Source organism: Mustelus asterias, chromosome 24 (genome assembly GCF_964213995.1).
Source record: "Mustelus asterias chromosome 24, sMusAst1.hap1.1, whole genome shotgun sequence".
Classification (NCBI taxonomy): Eukaryota; Metazoa; Chordata; class Chondrichthyes; order Carcharhiniformes; family Triakidae; genus Mustelus; species Mustelus asterias.
The window spans coordinates 40,169,297-40,190,585 of NC_135824.1; the positions used below are offsets into that span (position 1 = coordinate 40,169,297).

At 46.6% G+C, this 21,289-nt stretch overlaps 1 protein-coding gene across 2 annotated transcripts in view; it reads right to left on the minus strand.

Moving 5' to 3' along the window:
- The window catches only part of chsy1 (chondroitin sulfate synthase 1), a 35,598-nt gene extending 28,934 nt beyond the window's left edge, over positions 1 to 6,664 (minus strand). For both annotated transcript variants that reach the window (XR_013500793.1, XM_078241596.1), the window contains exon 1: positions 5,838 to 6,664. Coding sequence is in view for 1 of the 2 variants with exons in the window: in XM_078241596.1 (XP_078097722.1) it covers positions 5,838 to 6,569 (732 nt within the window). In the remaining variant the exon portion in view is untranslated. The remainder of the gene's footprint in view (positions 1 to 5,837) is intronic.
- Positions 6,665 to 21,289: the final 14,625 nt, after the last annotated feature.

Sequence of the window (21,289 nt, forward strand, 5' to 3'; positions counted from 1 at the left end):
CACATGAATTACATGCCAGATTGCTCACACAAATATACACATTTATTTAAAGTTTTTTTGAGTCAATCCAAAAGAGGTGTTGAAAAACATACAAATCAAAAGTGGCATGGCTGAGAAACAACCACACATAGAAACAAGGAGCAGGAGTTGGTCATTCAATCCTTCAAACCTGAACTGCCACCATTCAATATCATGGCTGACCCTCGATCTTGATGCCAGATTCTCATTACATTCAGTAACTTGGCCAACAATTCTCCGTAGAAGAGAATTCCACAGGTTCACTACCTTTCGGTGAAGGAATGTTTCCTCATCTCACTCCTAAATGGTACCCCGTATCCTGAGAGTGCATCCCCTGATTCTAGATTCCCAAACATTCTCTGTGCATCTAGTTTGCCCAGCCATTTGAAATGTATACATTTCAATCAGATTTCCTCTCATCTTTCCAAACTCCAGTGAATATAGGCCCAGTCAAACCAATCTCTTCTCTTGGACAGTCCCGCCAACCCCACTGCTCTCCTTCTGTGGCAAGTATATCCTTTTGTAGGAAAGGAAATCAGAACCTCGTGTCTTACTGCAGAACTGCAGTAAGACATCTCTACTTATGAACGCGAATCCTTGTGCATGAATGCCGACAGGTTGCACCTGCCTCTTCACTTTCATTGACCGGTGTACAAGGACACCCAGATCCCTTCGTACAAGCACGTTTCTTACCATATCACCATACAAATAATATTCTTCCTTCTCAACTTTCACACCAAAGTGTATAACTTCACATTTAGTTGCATTTTACAGCATCTGCCATGTGTTTTCCCACTCACTCAACTGTCTAAATCATCTTGAAGCCTCCTTGCATCTTCCCCACAACTCTCAATTCCGCCCAGTTTTGTCTTGTCTGCAAACTTGGAAATGTTACATTTGGTTCCCTCAGCCAGGTTCTTTGTATATCGTGACCAGCTGGGGACTAAGCACTGATCCCGGTGATATTCCACTGCCTGTCACTCAGAAAAAGACTCATTTATTCCCACTGTCAGTCAACCAATTCTTGATCTATGCCAATACATTACCCACAATCCCATGCAAAATCAACCCATCAGTCAGAACATATCACACCATCAGGTTCTTGTTTCTAATGTTCAAATCAAGACTTCAAATGCATTTCACAACTAATGCAAAATGCTGGGAAATCTGAAATAGAAAAGAAAAGGCTGGAAATATTCAGCAGGTCAGGCAGTATCTGTGGAGAGAAACAAAATTAACGTTGTGGATTGGTGACATTCCTAATGGTCCCACCCAAAAGTCCCATGTTGGATCAGAGCATTGGTTCTGTGTCTGCCCTTGAGGCACACGTTGCCAGGATGCCTCACTTCAATTTAATAAAGGACTGGCACAACTTTATGGTCATTTGGGTGAGGGCTTTCAGCACAGCCCCTGAAACAGGTATTGACTGAGATGCTGTACTTCCAGCTACAGTTGATCACTTCGATTTGACGCTCAGTTTTCCTCTTCAGCTACTAGAAGTCTCATTTGATGGTTTCTGAAAACTAATTAAAGAAAAGCCTTCAGGTAATGGGTTTCCATTCAGCAGTCCAGATGCTTTGCAGTAGCCTTTGGCTTTGCTCGTTGGACAGATTGTTCTTGGAAAGAGGATGTGAAATATTCGGTTTCACATCTCAAACGACTGGAGCACAGGAGAAACAGAGAATCACTCCCAGTGCTATTTAAAATCATTTAAGCTTCCCTATACTTACAACAGCTTGGAAACATTCTACTGATCTTGGGTTTGATTTAAATTCACTTCACCCAAAATGGAAATTGAGATCAGGAGTCAAACATAGAGGAAGAATAATCAACTGGGGCAAGTGCTAAATTTGCCTCCTGAGTGTTTACCTGTACAATAGGAACCACAAGGGAGACTGACTTATGTATATAATGAGAAGCTGAAAATTTATTGCTGAAAAGAAAAAGTTACATATTTGTTAATAACCAGATTACAGAGTTCTAGACTGGGTCAGTACCCTACATGGTTTACTGGCCAACGCAACGACAATGTAAATGGGGGTTTAAATTAGAGTCTGAAATGAACGTTCTACAGCTTTCTGCTTCAATATTTATTGGTGGGCATGTCCTCAACTGCACAACAAGCGGGGGGCGTGGGGATTTTAAAAAACGGTTCATATCGAGGACAAGAACACAGTAGCACGTGAACTGGAATGTCCAGTCTACTGGGAGCGCTTAGCAAATTTTGTGATACCTAATCCTGAACACCAATCTTCCTAAATAATGTGCGGTAAATGCTAAACATCAACCATTCTACAGCTAATACACACAATGGTTAGATAAACTCTGGCTGTTCTTTGTGCTGCACCTAACCTGCACTCAAATAAACATCTTTAGAAATTGGGTGCCAAAGATCAAAGAGAAATTACATTAATCCAGGACAAGAAGTTCAAGACAAATAGAACTTGACATGCATTGCTGTGGACAACAGCCCACTCCCACATACACGTGTGTGCTGGAGGAGGTCAGAGCAGAATCCCAGCTATCCCGTCATCGCTTAGAGAGTTGGGGTCTGCCTGCTCCTCTTCTGTCCTAAATGACTGTCACGGCTACTCCCACTACATAAAGTGAGCACGGTAAAGGACCCCAGATGAGATGCAGTATTACAAGCAGGCATTTCGGCACCAATTATCAACTAACTTGTACAGTTTACCAGACTGAAAAGTAAGTCAACTTTCAGGCAGCTGTCTAAACCCCAGTACACATGAAGATTTATTGCCAAGATCTTTTTGCAGTTGGTAAAAGTGACGTTCTGCATCTGTGCAGGACTTGCAGATGTCCCCAGCCTGAGGATAAAACCTCACCTTGTTTTCAGATTTGTAAAAGTCCAAGCTACTGATGGAATGACTGGTCACAAATTTAAAAGGAAGGTTCTACTTGCTTGTCTATTTGCTGTTCTTTCTCTCTGCTCCTAGCTACAGACCCTGGCCGTACTTTCATTCACTCGCGCTGACGTCTTTTGAAACATACACTCCTCTGTCGACCATTTCTGTTCCTGGCAGAGGGTTGTGAATGTAGCCCAATCCATCACGCAAACCAGCCTCCCATCCATTGACTCTGTCTACACTTCCCGCTGCCTCGGAAAAGCAGCCAGCATAAATCAAGAACCCCACGCACCCTGGACATTCTCTCTTCCACCAGGAAAAAAAAATACAAAAGTCTGGAGTCACACACCAACCAACTCAAAAACAGCTTCTTCCCTACTGCCATCAGACTTTGGAATGGACCTATATTAAGTTGATCTTTCTCTGCACCTTAGCTATGACTAACACTACATTCTGCACCCTCCCATTTCCTTTTTCCCTATGTACTCTATGAACAGTATGTTCTGTTTGTATAGTGTGCAAGAAATAATACTTTTCACTGTATACCAATACATGTGACAATAAGGAATCAAACCAAATGGCAGTTACACATCCACACTCCCCATGTCAGTATATGATCCCATCCTCCAGCTAGACCTGACAGAATCATCAGGCCCCACTTTGAGCTCCGCAGACTACATCAACATAGTAAATAATCAAGCATTTGTAGACCTCCAGAGGACAGTCGAAACCATAAACAGATACAGCAGTTCAGGATCCACCCTCAAGGCTGGATACTCAACTCCAAAAAAAAAATCGGCAGACAACAACCCCATACCCAACATTTCACTGCTGCCTCTAGCCTGAACCTACCTCACACCCCATCCAACATCCCTCACACTGCATAACTGCCAAGTCATTGTCCCCCCACTGTAGCCAAATCACCAGCCCCCCCCATCCAAGCAGGTGACTACAAACCAAAGATGGTGGGAAGGAGAAAAGACAACAAGAAGGATGACCAGAAATGAGAATGACTGGTGTGTAGACTGTGCTGGTTTAGGAAGCTCAGTTCATCTGTACACCAATGGCCAATTTCACATCCTGACACTGCCATATATTTTAATCAGATGATTGCAACTAGTTCAGTTATATTTAATTTACTGACCATCGAATACTCATGCTGTGCAGTGGCTTGCTGCAATTCAAAGAGGATTTCCAAGTTTCAGACTAAGCGCTGCAATAAAAACGAACAGTCAATTCAAACAGCACCCTGAAGAGAGGTTTAGCGTGGCAATGATGAACAGCAGCTAGGTATTCAGCCACAGGCAAGTCTAAGCCAACTTCTCAAGACATTTATACTGAAAAGCTACTGCAACACCGGAGAGCGGACTCTTAGTCTGCAATTTGCTGAAGATAAATCCTCTCCTCAATCTGCCAGATTTACCACAAACAAATTCCAAAACGAAAACTAAGCCACATGGGTAGAAGTTTGGCCTTTTACTAACTAAGGCATCCAACGGAACGATTGTGATATTTCCAAGCTTCAGACACTGCAAACAGCAGGGAAACAACCAACTTGTTAGACCAGCGTGATCATCCTAAACCCTCAGCAGGTTCATCTGAAGGGCTTGGGAACAAAAGAACAATGAAGGAAAAATTAGAGATGAGCAACACAACACAAGTCAATTAAAGTTTTATACATCCAACTGCAACGCTCTGTAACCGAGCCAAAAACTGAGAAAGCCTCAAATACACCAGCATGCATTGTAAATGGGAATCTGTAACCCTGGAGACTGCGGACTTGGGGTTAAATCGTACACACCCACCAGGGTGGCCGCTGTGGGACCAGTCAGTGGATGTGACCGACACCTTGGTTACGTGAAACAAGAAAACAGCTGTTTAGCGCCAATGAGATCATAGCTGATTGATGACACCAACTGCATTTATCCACCATTGGCCAACATTTAACTAACAGAAATCACATTATTCTGTCATGTTGAAATTAACGCCCCGAACAAATAGTTTCACAAAGTTCCCCCAACATGTTGAAATTAGCCCCATGAAATACATATATGCATAATCTCTGTGTGTAATTTAACCCTTGGAGCACTTTTAGTAAATGCACATTGCACCAAGACCAATATGCCCCTCACCATACTCCAGGTATGCTATAACCAGGGCATCGTATAACTGAAGCACAACTTCTACCCACTTGTACTCGCGATTTAAAATGCCTACAGTGCAGGAGGCCGCCGACAGTAATCCCACCCAGACCCTATCCCCGTAGGCCTACAGATTTTACCCCTTAACCCCAGATTTTATCTCCTATCCCTGTAACCTACGTGTTTCAGGACACTAAGGGGCAATTTAGCACGGCCAATCAGCCAAACTCGCTTGGACTTCTGGAAATAAAAGGCAAGCATTTCCATTAGGCTTTCTGATTATTTGAACCTGCTTATAATTATTAATAATCCTGCAAATCTAAATATATTTGTCTTCACCGTTTCGCCAACACCCCCTTAGTCCCGTCCTTTGGCTCCTTACACAACACCCTCACATGCCCCTTCCCCCCACTTACCTCCCCTCCCACCTCTCTCTCCCCCCCCCCTCTCCCTCCCCACCCCCCCCCCTCTCCCTCCCCACCCCCCCCCCTCTCCCTCCCCACCCCCCCCCCCTCTCCCTCCCCACCCCCCCCCCTCTCCCTCCCCACCCCCCCCCCTCCCTCCCCACCCCCCCCCCTCTCCCTCCCCACCCCCCTCTCCCTCCCCACCCCCCCCCCCCTCCCCACCCCCCCCCCCTCTCCCTCCCCACCCCCCCCCCTCTCCCTCCCCACCCCCCCCCCTCTCCCTCCCCACCCCCCCACCCCCCCTCCCCACCCCCCCCCTCCCACCCCCCCTCCCCACCCCCCCCCCCCTCTCCCTCCCCACCCCCCCCCCCTCTCTCCCTCCCCACCCCCCCCCCCCCCTCTCTCCTTACCTCGTATGACCATGCACACTGGACCCCGGTGAACCTGCGGACACAGCGGCCCACCTCCAGGTCCTCGTGTGTGGTGTACATCTCCCGCAGACACTGGCCGATGTGAGGCAGCACCCGGCGCAGCAGCTCCCGGCTCAGGATGACGCCCGGGCCGCCCATGCAGAAGTTGTCCCCGGGCTCGAGTGCCAGCTTGCCGAGCTCGGCGGGGGTGCCCAGGCCAGTCTGGCCCAGGTACAGCGGCTGGCTGCTGTTGAGGCCTCGGAGGAAGCGCTCGAGTCTCTCGCCGCGGATGTAGGTGTCGTCGTCGGCGCGCACGAACCACTCGAAGTGCTGCAGGTGGCGCTCCGCCATGTACTTGAGCATCAGGAAGGATTTCTTCTGCGGCGGGTACGAGTCATCCACCCCGGGCAGGGCGACCAGCGGCAGCGGCAGGCTCAGGTCCGAGCCCTCGCTGGAGAAGAACTCCACCCGGCCGGGGATGTGGCGGGCCCAGGTCCGCTGTGCGGCCAGCGCCCGGCTCCTCAGGTACTTCTGAGCGCTCATCACCCCCACATAGAGGAAGCGCGAGTGCGAGGCCTCAGCCTCGGCCTGTCCCTGCCCGGCCCCCGGCCGCCCGCAGCCTCCTCCCCGCCGCCGGCCGGCCCCGGGCGGCAGCAGCCGGGAGGCCAGAGCGAAGCCCAGCGCCAGGCCCAGCAGGAGGCCGAGCCAGGAGCGCCGGCAGCGGCCCGCCATGCCGCCTCAGGCAGCGGGAGGAATGCCGCTCCGCCGCTGCGAGCCCGCCATGCGCTCCGCTCCCACCGCCGCCGCGCTGCCCGCCCGCCCGAGCCGCCGCTTCCGCCGCTCCTTAAATAGCCACGGCCGGCCCACACCCCCCTCTCATTGGCTGCTGCGCCGCGACCCCGCCTCTTAAAGGGATCGCCACCCCAAAGCGACAAGGAACAGCTTCTTAAAGGGACAACCACTTGACAGCCCCTCATAGAACCCGACCGTGCAGAAGGAATGAGTCTCCATCGAGTCTGTCCCGACCACAATCCCACCCAGGCCCTATCCCCATAACCCCATACACTTATCCTAGCTACTCCCCCTGACTAAACTCACGCAGACACGGGGAGAATGTGCAAACTCCAAACAGTGACCCAAGCCAGGAATTGAACCCTGGCGCTGAGAGGCAGCAGTGCTAACCACTGTGCCACCGTGCTGTCCAGCCGCTAACCAGAGAGATTGAATTGCGTTGATGTAGCACCTTTCTCAGCATCTCCTGGAATACTTGATGTGGCCCTGTCATAAATTTCTGATGGTGACTAAGAAATAATTATTCAACAGGATGAGATAGAAGCAAATTACTCTGGATGCTAAAATCTGAAACAAAAACAGAAAATGCTGAGATTTTCCAATATTTTCTGCTTTTGTACCAAGATAACTCCCCTGCTCTTCTTCACGGTGTAGCTGAGGTTGCAGACAGGGTCTCAGTTAATATCTCATCAGAAAGACAGCACCTGCTACAGTGCAGCTCCCCCTCAGTACTGCATTGCCGCACTTGAATTGACAACATTCAGACTCAGATGAGTGTGCGACTGAGCCAAGACTAACATTTGGGGGGGGGGTTTAAAACTTATACACCTTATCCACCTCCCCAAGGATTTTAAACCTCCACACGCTCATCTGTAAGAGTGATTGATCCGGGGACAAGGCTCACTGTTATCGTGACAGAACTGGCTGTGCAGGGGGCTCTCTTCCTGGACCCACATTGCACCATTGACCCAAATATACCATTTTGATGATTCTGCAGGTCACCATAGTAAACATTTCAACCTAATCCTCCAGTGACAGTTTTCAGTTGAAATGCAAAGGCAACCAACAAAACATATCAGTTTAATCAAAAGGAACTGATAATCTTCAGTTTCCTGTGTGAGAATAAGATTGGAGGAGTTAAATTGTCAGTTTAGATTGAACATATTCACTGCGATGATTTCAAAAAACAATTGACTTTGGATTGTAAATTTTACCAAGCTTCTCTGTTGGATGATGTGCACCATCGGCAAGCCTCCTTTAACAAGGGAGAAGGGAAGGGTAAAACTACAGGTAGTATAATAGTTAACGGGAACCAAAGCAGCAGGTTAGTTAATATGTGAGGAGAAGGTAGAGGTTAATAGGATGGATAGGCAGGGCCAGTCTGACGACTATCAGAGATTAATAAGGGAGGTCAGTCAAAATGTGTGAAATATGTAGTGCACTAGAAAATCCTGCAAGGGGAAGACAAACCAGGAGGACATTGAAAAACCCTGTCCCTAAATGTCCGCAGTATTTGGAAAAAGGTCAAAAAGCTGACAGCACAAAGAGACACATGGGTATGATTTGGTGGGGATTACTGAAACATGGTTACAGGAGGACTGGGACTGAGAGTTGAATGTCCAAGGGTACTCAGTATTCTGAAAGGCTAGACAGGATGGAACGGGAGGCAAGATAATAATGGGGAAGACAGAAGCAGAGGCGCTAAACAAACATTTTGCATGTCTTCACAGTAGAGAATAGAACAAAGAACAAAGAACAGTACAGCACAGGAAACAGGCCCTTCGGCCCCTCCAAGCCTGTGCCGCTCCTTGGTCCAACTAGACCAATCGTTTGTATCCCTCCATTCCCAGGCTGCTCATGTGACTATCCAGGTAAGTCTTAAACGATGTCAGCGTGCCTGCCTCCACCACCCTACTTTGCAGCGCATTCCAGGCCCCCACCTCTGTGTAAAAAAACGTCCCTCTGATATCTGAGTTATACTTCGCCCCTCTCACCTTGAGCCCGTGACCTCTCGTGATCGTCACCTCCGACCTGGGAAAAAGCTTCCCACTGTTCACCCTATCTATACCCTTCATAATCTTGTACACCTCTATTAGATCTCCCCTCATTCTCCGTCTTTCCAAGGAGAACAACCCCAGTCTACCCAATCTCTCCTCATAGCTAAGACCCTCCATACCAGGCAACATCCTGGTAAACCTTCTCTGCACTCTCTCTAACGCCTCCGTGCCCTTCTGGTAGTGCGGCGACCAGAACTGGACGCAGTACTCCAAATGTGGCCGAACCAGTGTTCTATACAGCTGCATCATCAGACTCCAGCTTTTATACTCTATACCCCGTCCTATAAAGGCAAGCATACCATATGCCTTCTTCACCACCTTCTCCACCTGTGTTGCCACCTTCAAGGATTTGTGGACTTGCACACCTAGGTCCCTCTGTGTTTCTATACTCCTGATGACTCTGCCATTTATTGTATAACTCCTCCCTACATTATTTCTTCCAAAATGCATCACTTCACATTTATCCGGATTAAACTCCATCTGCCACCTCTCCGCCCAATTTTCCAGCCTATCTATATCCTGCTGTATTGCCCGACAATGCTCTTCGCTATCCGCAAGTCCAGCCATCTTCGTGTCATCCGCAAACTTGCTGATTACACCAGTTACACCTTCTTCCAAATCATTTATATATATCACAAATAGCAGAGGTCCTAGTACAGAGCCCTGCGGAACACCACTGGTCACAGACCTCCAGCCGCAAAAAGACCCTTCGACCACTACCCTCTGTCTCCTGTGGCCAAGCCAGTTCTCCGCCCATCTAGCCACTTCTCCTTGTATCCCATGAGCCTTAACCTTCTTAACCAACCTGCCATGTGGGACTTTGTCAAATGCCTTACTGAAATCCATATAGACAACATCCACGGCCCTTCCTTCATCAACCGTTTTTGTCACTTCCTCAAAAATCTCCACCAAATTTGTAAGGCACGACCTCCCTCTTACAAAACCATGCTGTCTGTCACTAATGAGATTGTTCCGTTCTAAATGCACATACATCCTGTCTCTAAGAATCCTCTCCAACAACTTCCCTACCACGGACGTCAAGCTCACCGGCCTATAATTTCCCGGGTTATCCCTGCTACCCTTCTTAAACAACGGGACCACATTCGCTATCCTCCAATCCTCAGGGACCTCACCCGTGTCCAAAGAAGCGACAAAGATTTCCGTCAGAGGCCCAGCAATTTCATCTCTCGTCTCCCTGAGCAGTCGAGGATAGATGCCATCAGGCCCTGGGGCTTTGTCAGTTTTAATGTTCCCTAAAAAACCTAACACTTCCTCTCTTGTAATGGAGATTTTCTCTAACGGGTCAACACCTCCCTCCGAGACACTCCCGGTTAACACGCCCCTCTCCTTCGTGAATACCGATGCAAAGTATTCATTTAGGATCTCCCCTATTCCCTTGGGTTCTAAGCATAATTCCCCTCCTTTGTCCCTGAGAGGTCCGATTTTCTCCTTGACAACTCTTTTGTTCCTAACGTATGAATAGAATGCCTTAGGATTCTCCTTAATCCTGCCTGCCAAGAACATCTCGTGACCTCTTTTTGCCCTTCTAATTCCCCGTTTGAGTTCTTTCCTACTCTCTCTGTATTCCTCCAGAGCTCCATCTGTTTTCAGTTGCCTGGACTTAATGTACGCCTCCCTTTTCATTTTAATCAGATCCTCAATTTCCCTGGTTATCCACGGCTCTCGAATCCTACCTTTCCTATCTTTCCTTTTTACAGGCACATGCCTATCCTGCAGCCTTATCAACAGTTCCTTAAAAGACTCCCACATGCCAGACGCGGACTTACCCTCGAACATCCTCTCCCAATCAACATCCACCAATTCCTGCCTAATCCGGCTATAGTTAGCCTTCCCCCAATTTAGCACCCTGCCCGTAGGACAGCACTCATCCTTGTCCATTACTATCCTAAAGTTAACAGAGTTGTGGTCACTATTTGCCACATGTTCCCCTACCGAAACTTTGACGACCTGACCGGGCTCATTTCCAAGAACTAGGTCCAGTATAGCCCCCCCTCTAGTCGGGCTATCTACATACTGTTCCAAAGAACCTTCCAGTACGCATTTTACAAATTCCTCCCCGTCCGGACCTCCAGCTCTAAGCACTTTCCAGTCTGTGCCAGGGAAATTAAAGTCCCCCACTACAACAACCCTATTTTTTCTGCACCTATCCAGAATCTCCTGACATATCCTTTCCTCCACTTCCCGTGGGCTGTTGGGTGGTCTGTAGTACACCCCCAGCATAGTGACTGCACCCTTCCTGTTTCTGAGTTCCACCCACAGCGACTCAGTACATGATCCCTCCAAGTTGTCTACCCTCTGCACCGCGGTAATATGCTCCTTAACTAATATCGCTACTCCCCCACCTTTTTTAGCCCCTCCTCTGTCTCGCCTAAAACACTTATACCCCAGAATATTCAGCTGTCAGTCCTGTCCTTCTTTTAACCAAGTTTCCGTCACCGCAACCACATCCAAATTCCGCATAAGCATTAAGGCCCTAAGTTCGTCTGTTTTACCCGTTACGCTCCTCGCATTGAAGCAGATGCACTCCAGACCTCCAGGCCCACTCAGGTCATCCTCCTCCAGAGTGCTCCTCTTCTTAGCTAGCCTTGCCCTGGCCCCCAGCTCAACCCCAGCCTCAGTATTTACTGACCTACTGTTTTGTTCCCCACCCCGCTGCCACACTAGTTTAAATCCTGCCGAAACACTCTAGCAAAACTCCCAGCCAGGATATTTGCTCCCTTCCAGTTGAGGTGTAACCCATCCTTTCTGAACAGTTGCCATCCTGACTTGAAGATTTCCCAGTTATCTATGAATTTAAAACCCTCCCTCTTGCACCAGTCCTTTAGCCACGCGTTCAACTGTAGAATCTCCCTGTTCCGAGCCTCACTTGCACTAGACACCGGGAGCAGTCCAGAGATTGCTACCCTGGAGGCCTTACTTTTTAGCCTAGCACCCAACTCCCTGAATTTCTCTCGTATGACCCCCCTGCTCTTCCTACCTACATCATTTTCACCAATGTGTACAATCACATCCGTTTGACTACCTTCCTTTTTAAATATGCTTCCTACCCTCTCGGAGACATCCAGTACCCCGGCACCAGGGAGGCAGACTACCATCCTGGATTCTCGTTCACTCCCACAGAACTGCCTGTCCGTGCCTCTAACCATTGCGTCCCCCACAACTATCGCTCTCCTAAACCCCTTCTTTCCCTTCCGGACCCCTGAGCCTGTCTCCGTGGAGGCGATCTGGTCCTCGTGGCTTACCCCTGGAGGGTCATCCCCCTCCACAGAATCCAAAACAATATACCTATTTTGGAGGGGGACAACCACAAGGGATCCCTCCACAGACTGCTCACTCCCTTCCCTTCTCCCATCTGTTGCCCATCCCTTTCTTTTATGGGAGACTGCCACTGGGGTACTTTCTGGCACATCACCCTTCTGACTATTACCCCTCCTAACCGTGACCCACGTGTCTTCCTTCCGAGACCCTGGTGTCACTACCTGACTATAACTTCTATCTATTAATCTCTCATTTTCCCTAACTAAACTGAGTTCATCGAGCCTCAGCTCCAGCTCCCTTACACGATCCTTCAGGAGTTGCAGTTCCACACATCTGGCACAGATATGGACTTCCGGGAGGCAAGTTGTCTCCAGGAACTCCCACATCCCACACCGAATGCAGTATACTGGCCTCCCACTCATACCAGCCATGTCCTTTTTAGTTTTTTGGAGATAAAACAAAAAAGGGTGTGTAACAGAAGAAAAACAAACAACCTTCCTCGCCTTCGCCGAAGCCCTGTGAGCCAAAGCCCTTATAGCTCACACTCTGCTTCCCACACACTCCACTGCCCGCTCCCGACGCTGCCCGCTGTATACTGCAGCCTACCTTTTATACTTCACGCGCTTAAAAAACCCTTCCCAGACTCCTTAGCAGCCCACTTCCAGTTGTCACTTTAAACTTAAAATTCTACTGCAAAAGTAAAGGCCAAAAGAAACACACACTAGCTGACTAATTAAATAAATAAACAATTCAATTAATCTCTCACCAGCACTGCTGCCTCCAATCACTCCCTCTCAGCTTGCTCCAGTGGAACAATGAAAATTTTCCAAAAATTACAGTTAATGCAGACAAACATGGTGCAATAACCATCAGTAGGGAGAAGGTATTGAATAAACTAATGGAATTAAAGGCAGATAACTCTCCTGGACCTGATGGCCTGCACCCTATGGTATTAAAGAAGATAGTGGATGCATTGGTTTTGATATTTCAAAATCCCTTGGATTCTGGAAAGATCCCGGTGGATTGGAAACACGCTAACGTGGCGCCCCTATTCAAAAAAGGAGAGGCGCAAAAAGTAGGAAATATAGGCCAGTTAGCTTGACCTTTGTGGTGGGGAAGTTGCTGGAATCAATCATTAAGGAGGTGACTGAGCATTTGGAAAGACAAAACTCAATCCACCATTGTCAGCATGGTTTTATGAAGGGTAGGTCATGCTTGACAAACTTGCTCGAGTTCTTTGAGGACAAAACCAGCAAGGTGGATTGTAGGGAGCCTGTGGATGAGGTACATCTAGACTTCCAGAAGGTGTTTGATAAGGTGCTGCATAAAAGACTGATCCAGAAGGTGAGATCCCAGGGGACTGGGGATAGAGAACTAGATTGGATTGAGGATTAGCTGACTGACAGAAAGCAGAGGGTCGGGATAAGTGGGTCCTCCTCTGGCTGGTGAGTTGTAACTAGCCGGTGCTGCAAGGATCTGTCTTCAGACCTCAACTGTTTACAATCTATATCAATGATCTGCAAGCAGGGACAGAGTGTAACAGAGCAAAATTTGCAGATGATACTAAAATAGGTGGGAATGCAGGCAGTGAAGAGGAGATAAAGATTTTACAGATGAATATAGATAGGTTCGGAGAATGGGCCAAAATTTGGCAGATAGAGTGGATAAGTGTGAGGTTGTCCATTTTGGCTGAAAAAATAGAAAGGCAAATTATTACCTAAATGGAAAGCAGATTCAAAATGCATCGGGGCAGAGAGATCTGGGTATCATTGTTTATGAATCACAAAGTCGGTTTGCAGGTGCAGCATGTAATAAAAAAGGCAAATGAGATGTTGGCATTTATTGCAAAGGGACTGGAGGAAAAAAGTAGAGAAGTGTTGTTGCAATTGTATAGGGTGTTGGTGAGACCACATCTGGAGTATTGTGTCCAGTTTTGGTCTCCTTATTTGAGGAAGGATGTTGCGGCATTGGAGGCAGTTCAGAGGAGGTTCACCAGATTGATTCCGGGAGTGAAAGGGTTGACGTACAGGGAGAGATTAAATAGTTTGATCTTATACTCACTGGCGTTTAGAAGAATGAGGGGGGATCTGATCGAAGTATATAAAAAATTTTAAAGGATGATAGAGTAAATGTAGACGAAATGTTTCCTCTTATGGGACAATCTAGGACAAGAGGTCACAGGTATAGGTGGAGGGGCGGTAGATTTAAATCCGAGATGAGGAGGAACTATTTCTCGCAGAGGGTGGTGAATTTGTGGAACTCGCTGCTCCATCGCGCGGTGGAATCTGAATCATTGAATGGTTTCAAGGAGATAGATACATTTCTATTAAAAAAAACAGGATAGAGGGATATGGGGAACAGGTGGGGAGGTGGATTTGAGACCTGGGAGAGATCAGCCATGATCTGATTGAATGACAGAGCAGGCTCGAAGGGCTCAGGGATTGGTGCTGGGTCCACTGTTATTTGTCATTTATATTAATGATTTGGATGAGAATTTAGGAGGCATGGTTAGTAAGTTTGCAGATGACACCAAGATTGGTGGCATAGTGGACAGTGAAGGTTATCTAGGATTGCAGCAGGGTCTTGGTCAATTGGGCCAGTGGGCTGACGAATGGCAGATGGAGTTTAATTTAGATAAATGCGAGGTGATGCATTTTGGTAGATTGAACCAGGGCAGGACTTACTCAGTTAATAGTAGGGCATTGGGGAGAGTTACAGAACAAAGATCTAGGGTTACAGGTTCATAGCTCCTTGAAATTGGAGTCTCAGGTGGACAGAGTGGTGAAGAAGACATTCGGCATGCTTGGTTTCATTGGTCAGAACATTGAATACAGGAGTTGGGACGTCTTGTTGAAGTTGTACAAGACATTGGTAAGGCCACACTTGGAATACTGTGTACAGTTCTGGTCACCCTATTATAGAAAGGATATTAAACTAGAAAGAGTGCAAAAAAGATTTACTAGGATGCTACCATGACTTGATGGCTGGATAGACTGGGACTTTTTCCTCTGGAGCGTAGGAGGCTGAGGGGTGATCTTTATCGAGGTCTATAAAATAATGAGGGGCATAGGTCAGCTAGATCGTCGATATCTTTTCCCAAAGGTAGGGAAGTCTAAAACTAGAGGCATAGGTTTAAGGTGAGAGGGGAGAGATACAAAAAGTGTCCAGAGGGGCAATTTTTCACACAGAGGGTGGTGAGTGTCTGGAACAAGCTGCCAGAGGTAGTAGTAGAAGCAGGTACAATTGTCTTTTAAAAAGTATTTAGACAGTTACATGGGTAAGATGGGTATAGAGGGATATGGGCCAAACGCTGGCAATTGGGACTAGCTTAGGGGTTAAAAAAAGGGGCAGCATGGACAAGTTGGGCCAAAGGGTCTGTTTCCATGCTGTAAACCTCTATGACTCTATGGCTGAATTTGCCGACTTCTGCTCCTAATTCCTATGTTCCAATGGGACAAGCCCACAATATCTACCACCGAGAAGGACAAGGGCAGCAAACCCCATCTGCAGGTTCCCCTCCAAGCCACTCACATCCTGACTGGAAACTGCATCACCATTTTCTCACTCTCTGTTGCAAGATCAAAATCCGGGAACTTCCTCCCTAACAGCACTGTGGGTGTACCTACAGCACCAGGGACTTGCAAGAGTTCAAGAGGCAGCTCACCACCTTTTCAAGGGCAATTAGGGATGGGCAACAAATGCTGGCCGAGCCAATGAAACCCACATGCCAAGAATAAATAAAAGGAACAGCCCTCTGAACTCTTTCATTTGAATTTTGAAAGTTTGATAAACATTAACTAATGTTTGAGAGTGACCCTCTTGTTTCATGGATGTTTCTATTTTATCTGGAATGTCCTTATTTAAATTTCAAGTATTTTAGAACATAGAACATAGAAAGCCACAGCACAAACAGGCCCTTCGGCCCACAAGTTGCGCTGATCATATCCCTACCTCTAGGCCTATCTATAGCCCTCAATCCCATTAAATCCCATGTACTCATCCAGAAGTCTCTTAAAAGACCCCAATGAGTTTGCCTCCACCACCACCGACGTCAGCCGATTCCACTCACCCACCACCCTCTGAGTGAAAAACTTACCCCTGACATCTCCTCTGTACCAACCCCCCAGCACCTTAAACCTGTGTCCTCTCGTAGCAACCATTTCAGCCCTTGGAAATAGCCTCTGAGAGTCTACCCTATCCAGACCTCTCAACATCTTGTAAACCTCTATCAGGTCACCTCTCATCCTTCGTCTCTCCAGGGAGAAGAGACCAAGCTCCCTCAACCTATCCTCATAAGGCATGCCCCCCAATCCAGGCAACATCCTTGTAAATCTCCTCTGCACCCTTTCAATGGCTTCAACATCTTTCCTGTAATGAGGTGCCAGAACTGCGCGCAGTACTCCAAGTGGGGTCTAACCAGGGTCCTATAAAGCTGCAGCATTATCTCCCGACTCCTAAACTCAATCCCTCGATTAATGAAGGCTAGTATGCCGTACGCCTTCTTGACCGCATCCTCCACCTGCGAGGCCGATTTAAGAGTCCTATGGACCCGGACCCCAAGGTCCTTCTGATCCTCTACACTGCTAAGAATGGTACCCTTCATATTATACTGCTGCTTCATCCCATTGGATCTGCCAAAATGGATCACTACACACTTATCCGGGTTGAAGTCCATCTGCCACTTCTCCGCCCAGTCTTGCATTCTATCTATGTCTCGCTGCAACTTCTGACATCCCTCCAAACTATCCACAACACCACCTACCTTGGTGTCGTCAGCAAACTTACCAACCCATCCCTCCACTTCCTCATCCAGGTCATTTATGAAAATGACAAACAGCAAGGGTCCCAGAACAGATCCCTGAAACTTCACTCTCTGTTGTGCCTTTGGCTCAAAAATTGTTATTTTAATTCTGAAAGGAAACTAATTCTTTACAAACTTTAAATTATTTTGAGCTACGTTGAAAAGCCAAGGCCTGATTCAATGAATGATTCAATCAGCCCACTGCCAGGTCACCACAACCATTATTTTTAAATCTGTGCACTAGAGATATGAAAACTGGCTGCAATGCAAGAATAATTACTCAAACTGTTTACAGGAGAACGGGTCAGAAATCCCAGCAAAATGGGGCCGTTAATAGTGCAAGTCCCTTACTTCATCATGTTGTTTATGCTGTTCAAGTCTCCTGAAACTATTCTTACAGTATTACGATACAAGTCCTTGGGAAGATTTTGCCAGAGTCTGAACTTGGTGCATCTAATTCTAACATTGCATCAGTTTTTTATTAAGATAACCATGGAGCCAGAGTTCTAAATCAAATTCCATTCCATATGATTCCTGTTAAAGAACATGTATTCTTTTTAAATGTGTCATCCCTACACGTTTCCCCCTTTTAATTATGTTGATTACATCCAAACTAAGGTTACAAATAGTCACGTGTAACTTTTTTCAGTGTAATTTTGATTTTTTTAAAAACATGAAGCTGTAATCTATAATTTTGTGAACAGCATATTCATTCCAAATATACCCCCCTCCCCCCCAAGGCCTATGTCAGCTGTGGGGGTTGGTGTGGTTCGTAGCCGTTCTGCGTGGCAGTGCAGAATACAGTTTTGCCATGTATTTACTGCTGAATGTATAAAAATAGCAATCTTTCAATTAGTTCTGGCTGCCCTTTAAATACTGTGGCAGGCCTCAAACGGTAGTGTAAACTCCAAGGAGCACTCAATCATACATTTAAAGCAGCCAATATTCGCAAAACTGCTTGAACCAAGTTCAGTTTTGTCCTCACTGATCAGACAAGCCATGGAACCATTCAACTCATTGTCTGCTTGTGCAATGTAAGCCTGATCCCAGTGACCTCTTCTCTCTCTCTCTTTCCTCACAGCTCTTATTCAAATGTTTATCCAATTTTTCCTTAAAAGATGTGATTTCTGTCTCAGCCACTCCCTATGAAGAATTCCAAGCTTAAAACTGCACGTAAAGACAATTCTTCTCTCTCCTCATTCATTTCCTGACAGTTTAAGCTTGGTGTTCCCTCATCAGTGCCTTACCAAAGGGTTGAGGAGATTGAGAGATGATCTGGTGGAGGGCTTTACAATGATGAAGTGATTTGATTGTGTAGATATAGAGAAATAATTTCTCGTGGTGGGGAATCCATAATGAGGGCACAATGTTAAATTTAAGCTATGCCATCAGGAATTAAATCAGGAAACACATTTTCACACAAAGGACTCTCTGGAATTCTCTCTCCAAAAGACCTTGGGCTGCTGGGGTTGAATCTGTAGACTCAAACTGACAGCTTTTTGTTGAGTAAGGACATAGGGTTAGGGAACCAGGGAATGGTGCTAAGATATTGATCAGTCACCAAGCAAAGCTTTTTGAATCGATGTGACCATTGATTGCAATCATTGTGCACCAACTGTGAAAATTTCCTGATGGAGGGAGCACATTAAGTAGTAAAGGCAGTGCCAGAAATCCTAGCACTAGACAGATCAGGCAAAAGCAAGACAGAGAGCAAGGGAAGTCCAGATTAAACTGCATGCATTTCAATGCAAGAGGCCTGATGGACAAGGGAGATGAACTCAAGCCTGGATGGGTACATGGGACTGAGATATTATAGCAATAACTGAAACATGGCTTAGGGAGGTACGGACTGATGGACTGAATGTTCCGGGGTACAGATGCTATAGGAAAGATAGAACAGGATGTACAGTGGAAGGGGAGTTGCACTTTTGATTAGGGAAAACATCATGACAGTACTGAGGGGGAATATATCCGAGGGTTCAGCCACTGAGTCTATATGGGTAGAATTGAGAAACAAGATTTGATAGGATTGTACTACAGGCCCCCAGTCAGCAGGAAATTGAGGAGCAAATATGTAAGGAGATTACAGATAGCTCCAAGAAAAATAGGGTGGTAATAGTAGGGAATTTTAACTTTCCCGACATTGACTGGGACAGCCATAGCATCTGGGGCTTGGATGGAGAGAAATTTGTTGAGTGTATTCAGGAGGAATTTCTCATTCAATATGTGGATGGCCCGACTAGAGAGGGGGCAAAACTTGACCTCCTCTTGGGAAATAAGGAAGAGCAGGTGACAGAAGTGACAGTGAGGAATCACTTTGGGACCAGTGACCATAATTCTATTCGTTTTAAGATAGCTATGGAGAACGATAGGTCTGGCCCAAAAGTTAAAATTTTAAATTGGGGCAAGGCCAATTTTGATGGTATTAGACAGGAACTTTCAAAAGTTAATTGGGGGAGTCTATGGGAAGGCAAAGGGACGTCTGGTAAGTGGGAGGCTTTCAAAAGTGTGTTAACCAGAGTTCAGGGTAAACACATTCCTCTTAGAGTGAAGAGCAAGGCTGGTAGAAGTAGGGAACACTGGATGACTCGGGATATTGAGGCCCTGGTCAAGAAGGTGGTGGTACATGACATGCATAGGCAGCTGGGATCAAGTGGATCCCTTGAAGAGTATAGAGGGTGTAGGAGTAGAGTTAAGAGAGAAATCAGAAGGGCAAAAAGGGGACACAAGGTTGCTTTGGCAGATAAGGCAAAGGAGAAACCAAAGAGGTTCCACAAATACATAAAGGCCAAAAGAGTAACAAGGGAGAGAGTAGGGCCTCTTAAGCATCAACAAGGTCAACTATGTGCGGATCCACAAGAGATGGGCGAGATCCTAAATGAATATTTCTCATCAGTATTTACTGTTGAGAAAGGCATGCATGTTAGGAAACTTGGGGAAATAAATAGTGATGTCTTGACCAGTGTACATATTACAGAGAAGGAGGTGCTGGAAGTTTTAAAGCACATCAAAGTGGATAAATCCCCAGGACCTGATGAAGTGTATCCCAGGACATTGTGGGAGGCTAGGGAGGAAATTACAGGTCCCCTCACAGAGATATTTGTATCGACAGCCACAGGTGAGGTGCCTGAAAATTGGAGGGTGGCAAATATTGTGCCTTTAAGGGCTGCGGGGAAAAGCCTGGGAATTACAGGCCGGTGAGACTAACATCTGTAGTGGGTAAGTTGTTAGAAAATATTCTGAAAGACAGGATCTACAGGCATTTAGAGACGCAAGGACTGATTAGGGACAGTCAGCATGGCTTTGTGAGTGGAAAATCATGTCTCATTAATTTGACTGAGTTTTTTTGAAGGGGCAACCAAGAAGGTAGAAGAGGGCAGTGCAGTCGATGTTGTCTACATGGACTTTAGCAAGGCCTTTGACAAGATACCGCATGGTAGGTTGTTGCATAAGGTTAAATCTCATGGGATCCAGGGTGAGGTAGCCAAATGGATACAAAATTGGCTTGATGACAGAAGACAGAGGGTGGTTGTAGAGGGTCGTTTTGTAAACTGGAGGCCTGTGACCAGCGGTGTGCCTCAGGGATCGGTGCGTCTCAGGGATCGGTGCTGGGTCCACTGTTATTTGTCATTTATATTAATGATTTGGATGAGAATTTAGGAGGCATGGTTAGTAAGTTTGCAGATGACACCAAGATTGGCATTGGTGGCATAGTGGACAGTGAAGGTTATCTAGGATTGCTACAGGATCTTGAACAATTGGGCCAGTGGGCTGACGAATGGCAGATAGGAGTTTAATGTAGATAAATACGAGGTGATGCATTTTGGTAGATTGAACCAGGGCAGGACTTACTCAGTTAATGGTAGGGCATTGGGGAGAGTTACAGAACAAAGAGATCTAGGGGTACAGGTTCATAGCTCCTCACGCACACCTGCACTGGCATGTGCACACACACGTCCGCAAATGCACCCGACAAAACATGGACATCTACTAAAAGGCACACAAGCACCACACGAGGTTTCTAAACAATGAAGGAAATAAATTGTGTTTTAACAGTTTGTTCCAACGGGGAGGACTTGGGATCACAATTTTAAGTTATATAAAGCTGATCTAGATCAGATGTCAAAAGACAGTTCTTTCTCCAAAGATAGTGAAGGTCGGAACAGGCTTGTGTGATTTGCTGAATTATTTCAACTCGGGTTGCACATGGGCTGGTCATCACCTCATTCAAAGTGGCTACGACAGGGATTTCAGGGCCAGACTGACTTGCTAGACCAATAGCGATTGGCTAGATGGACAATCATTTCTCCTCCGAATGAGCCTGTGCTTTTATCTGGTTTTTCACCTCCCGCAAGAGATCCCAGGGTTTTAGATGGAGTGAGCTGTGTGTATATTGTGGTGGCAGGCAGAGTGGATCAGAGGGTTCTCAGTATTGTTCATGCAGACTCACAGGTGTCTTCAATATACATTGTCTGACATAGAGACATCTTTCCATACAAAGGTATGACTGCTTCATCAAAACA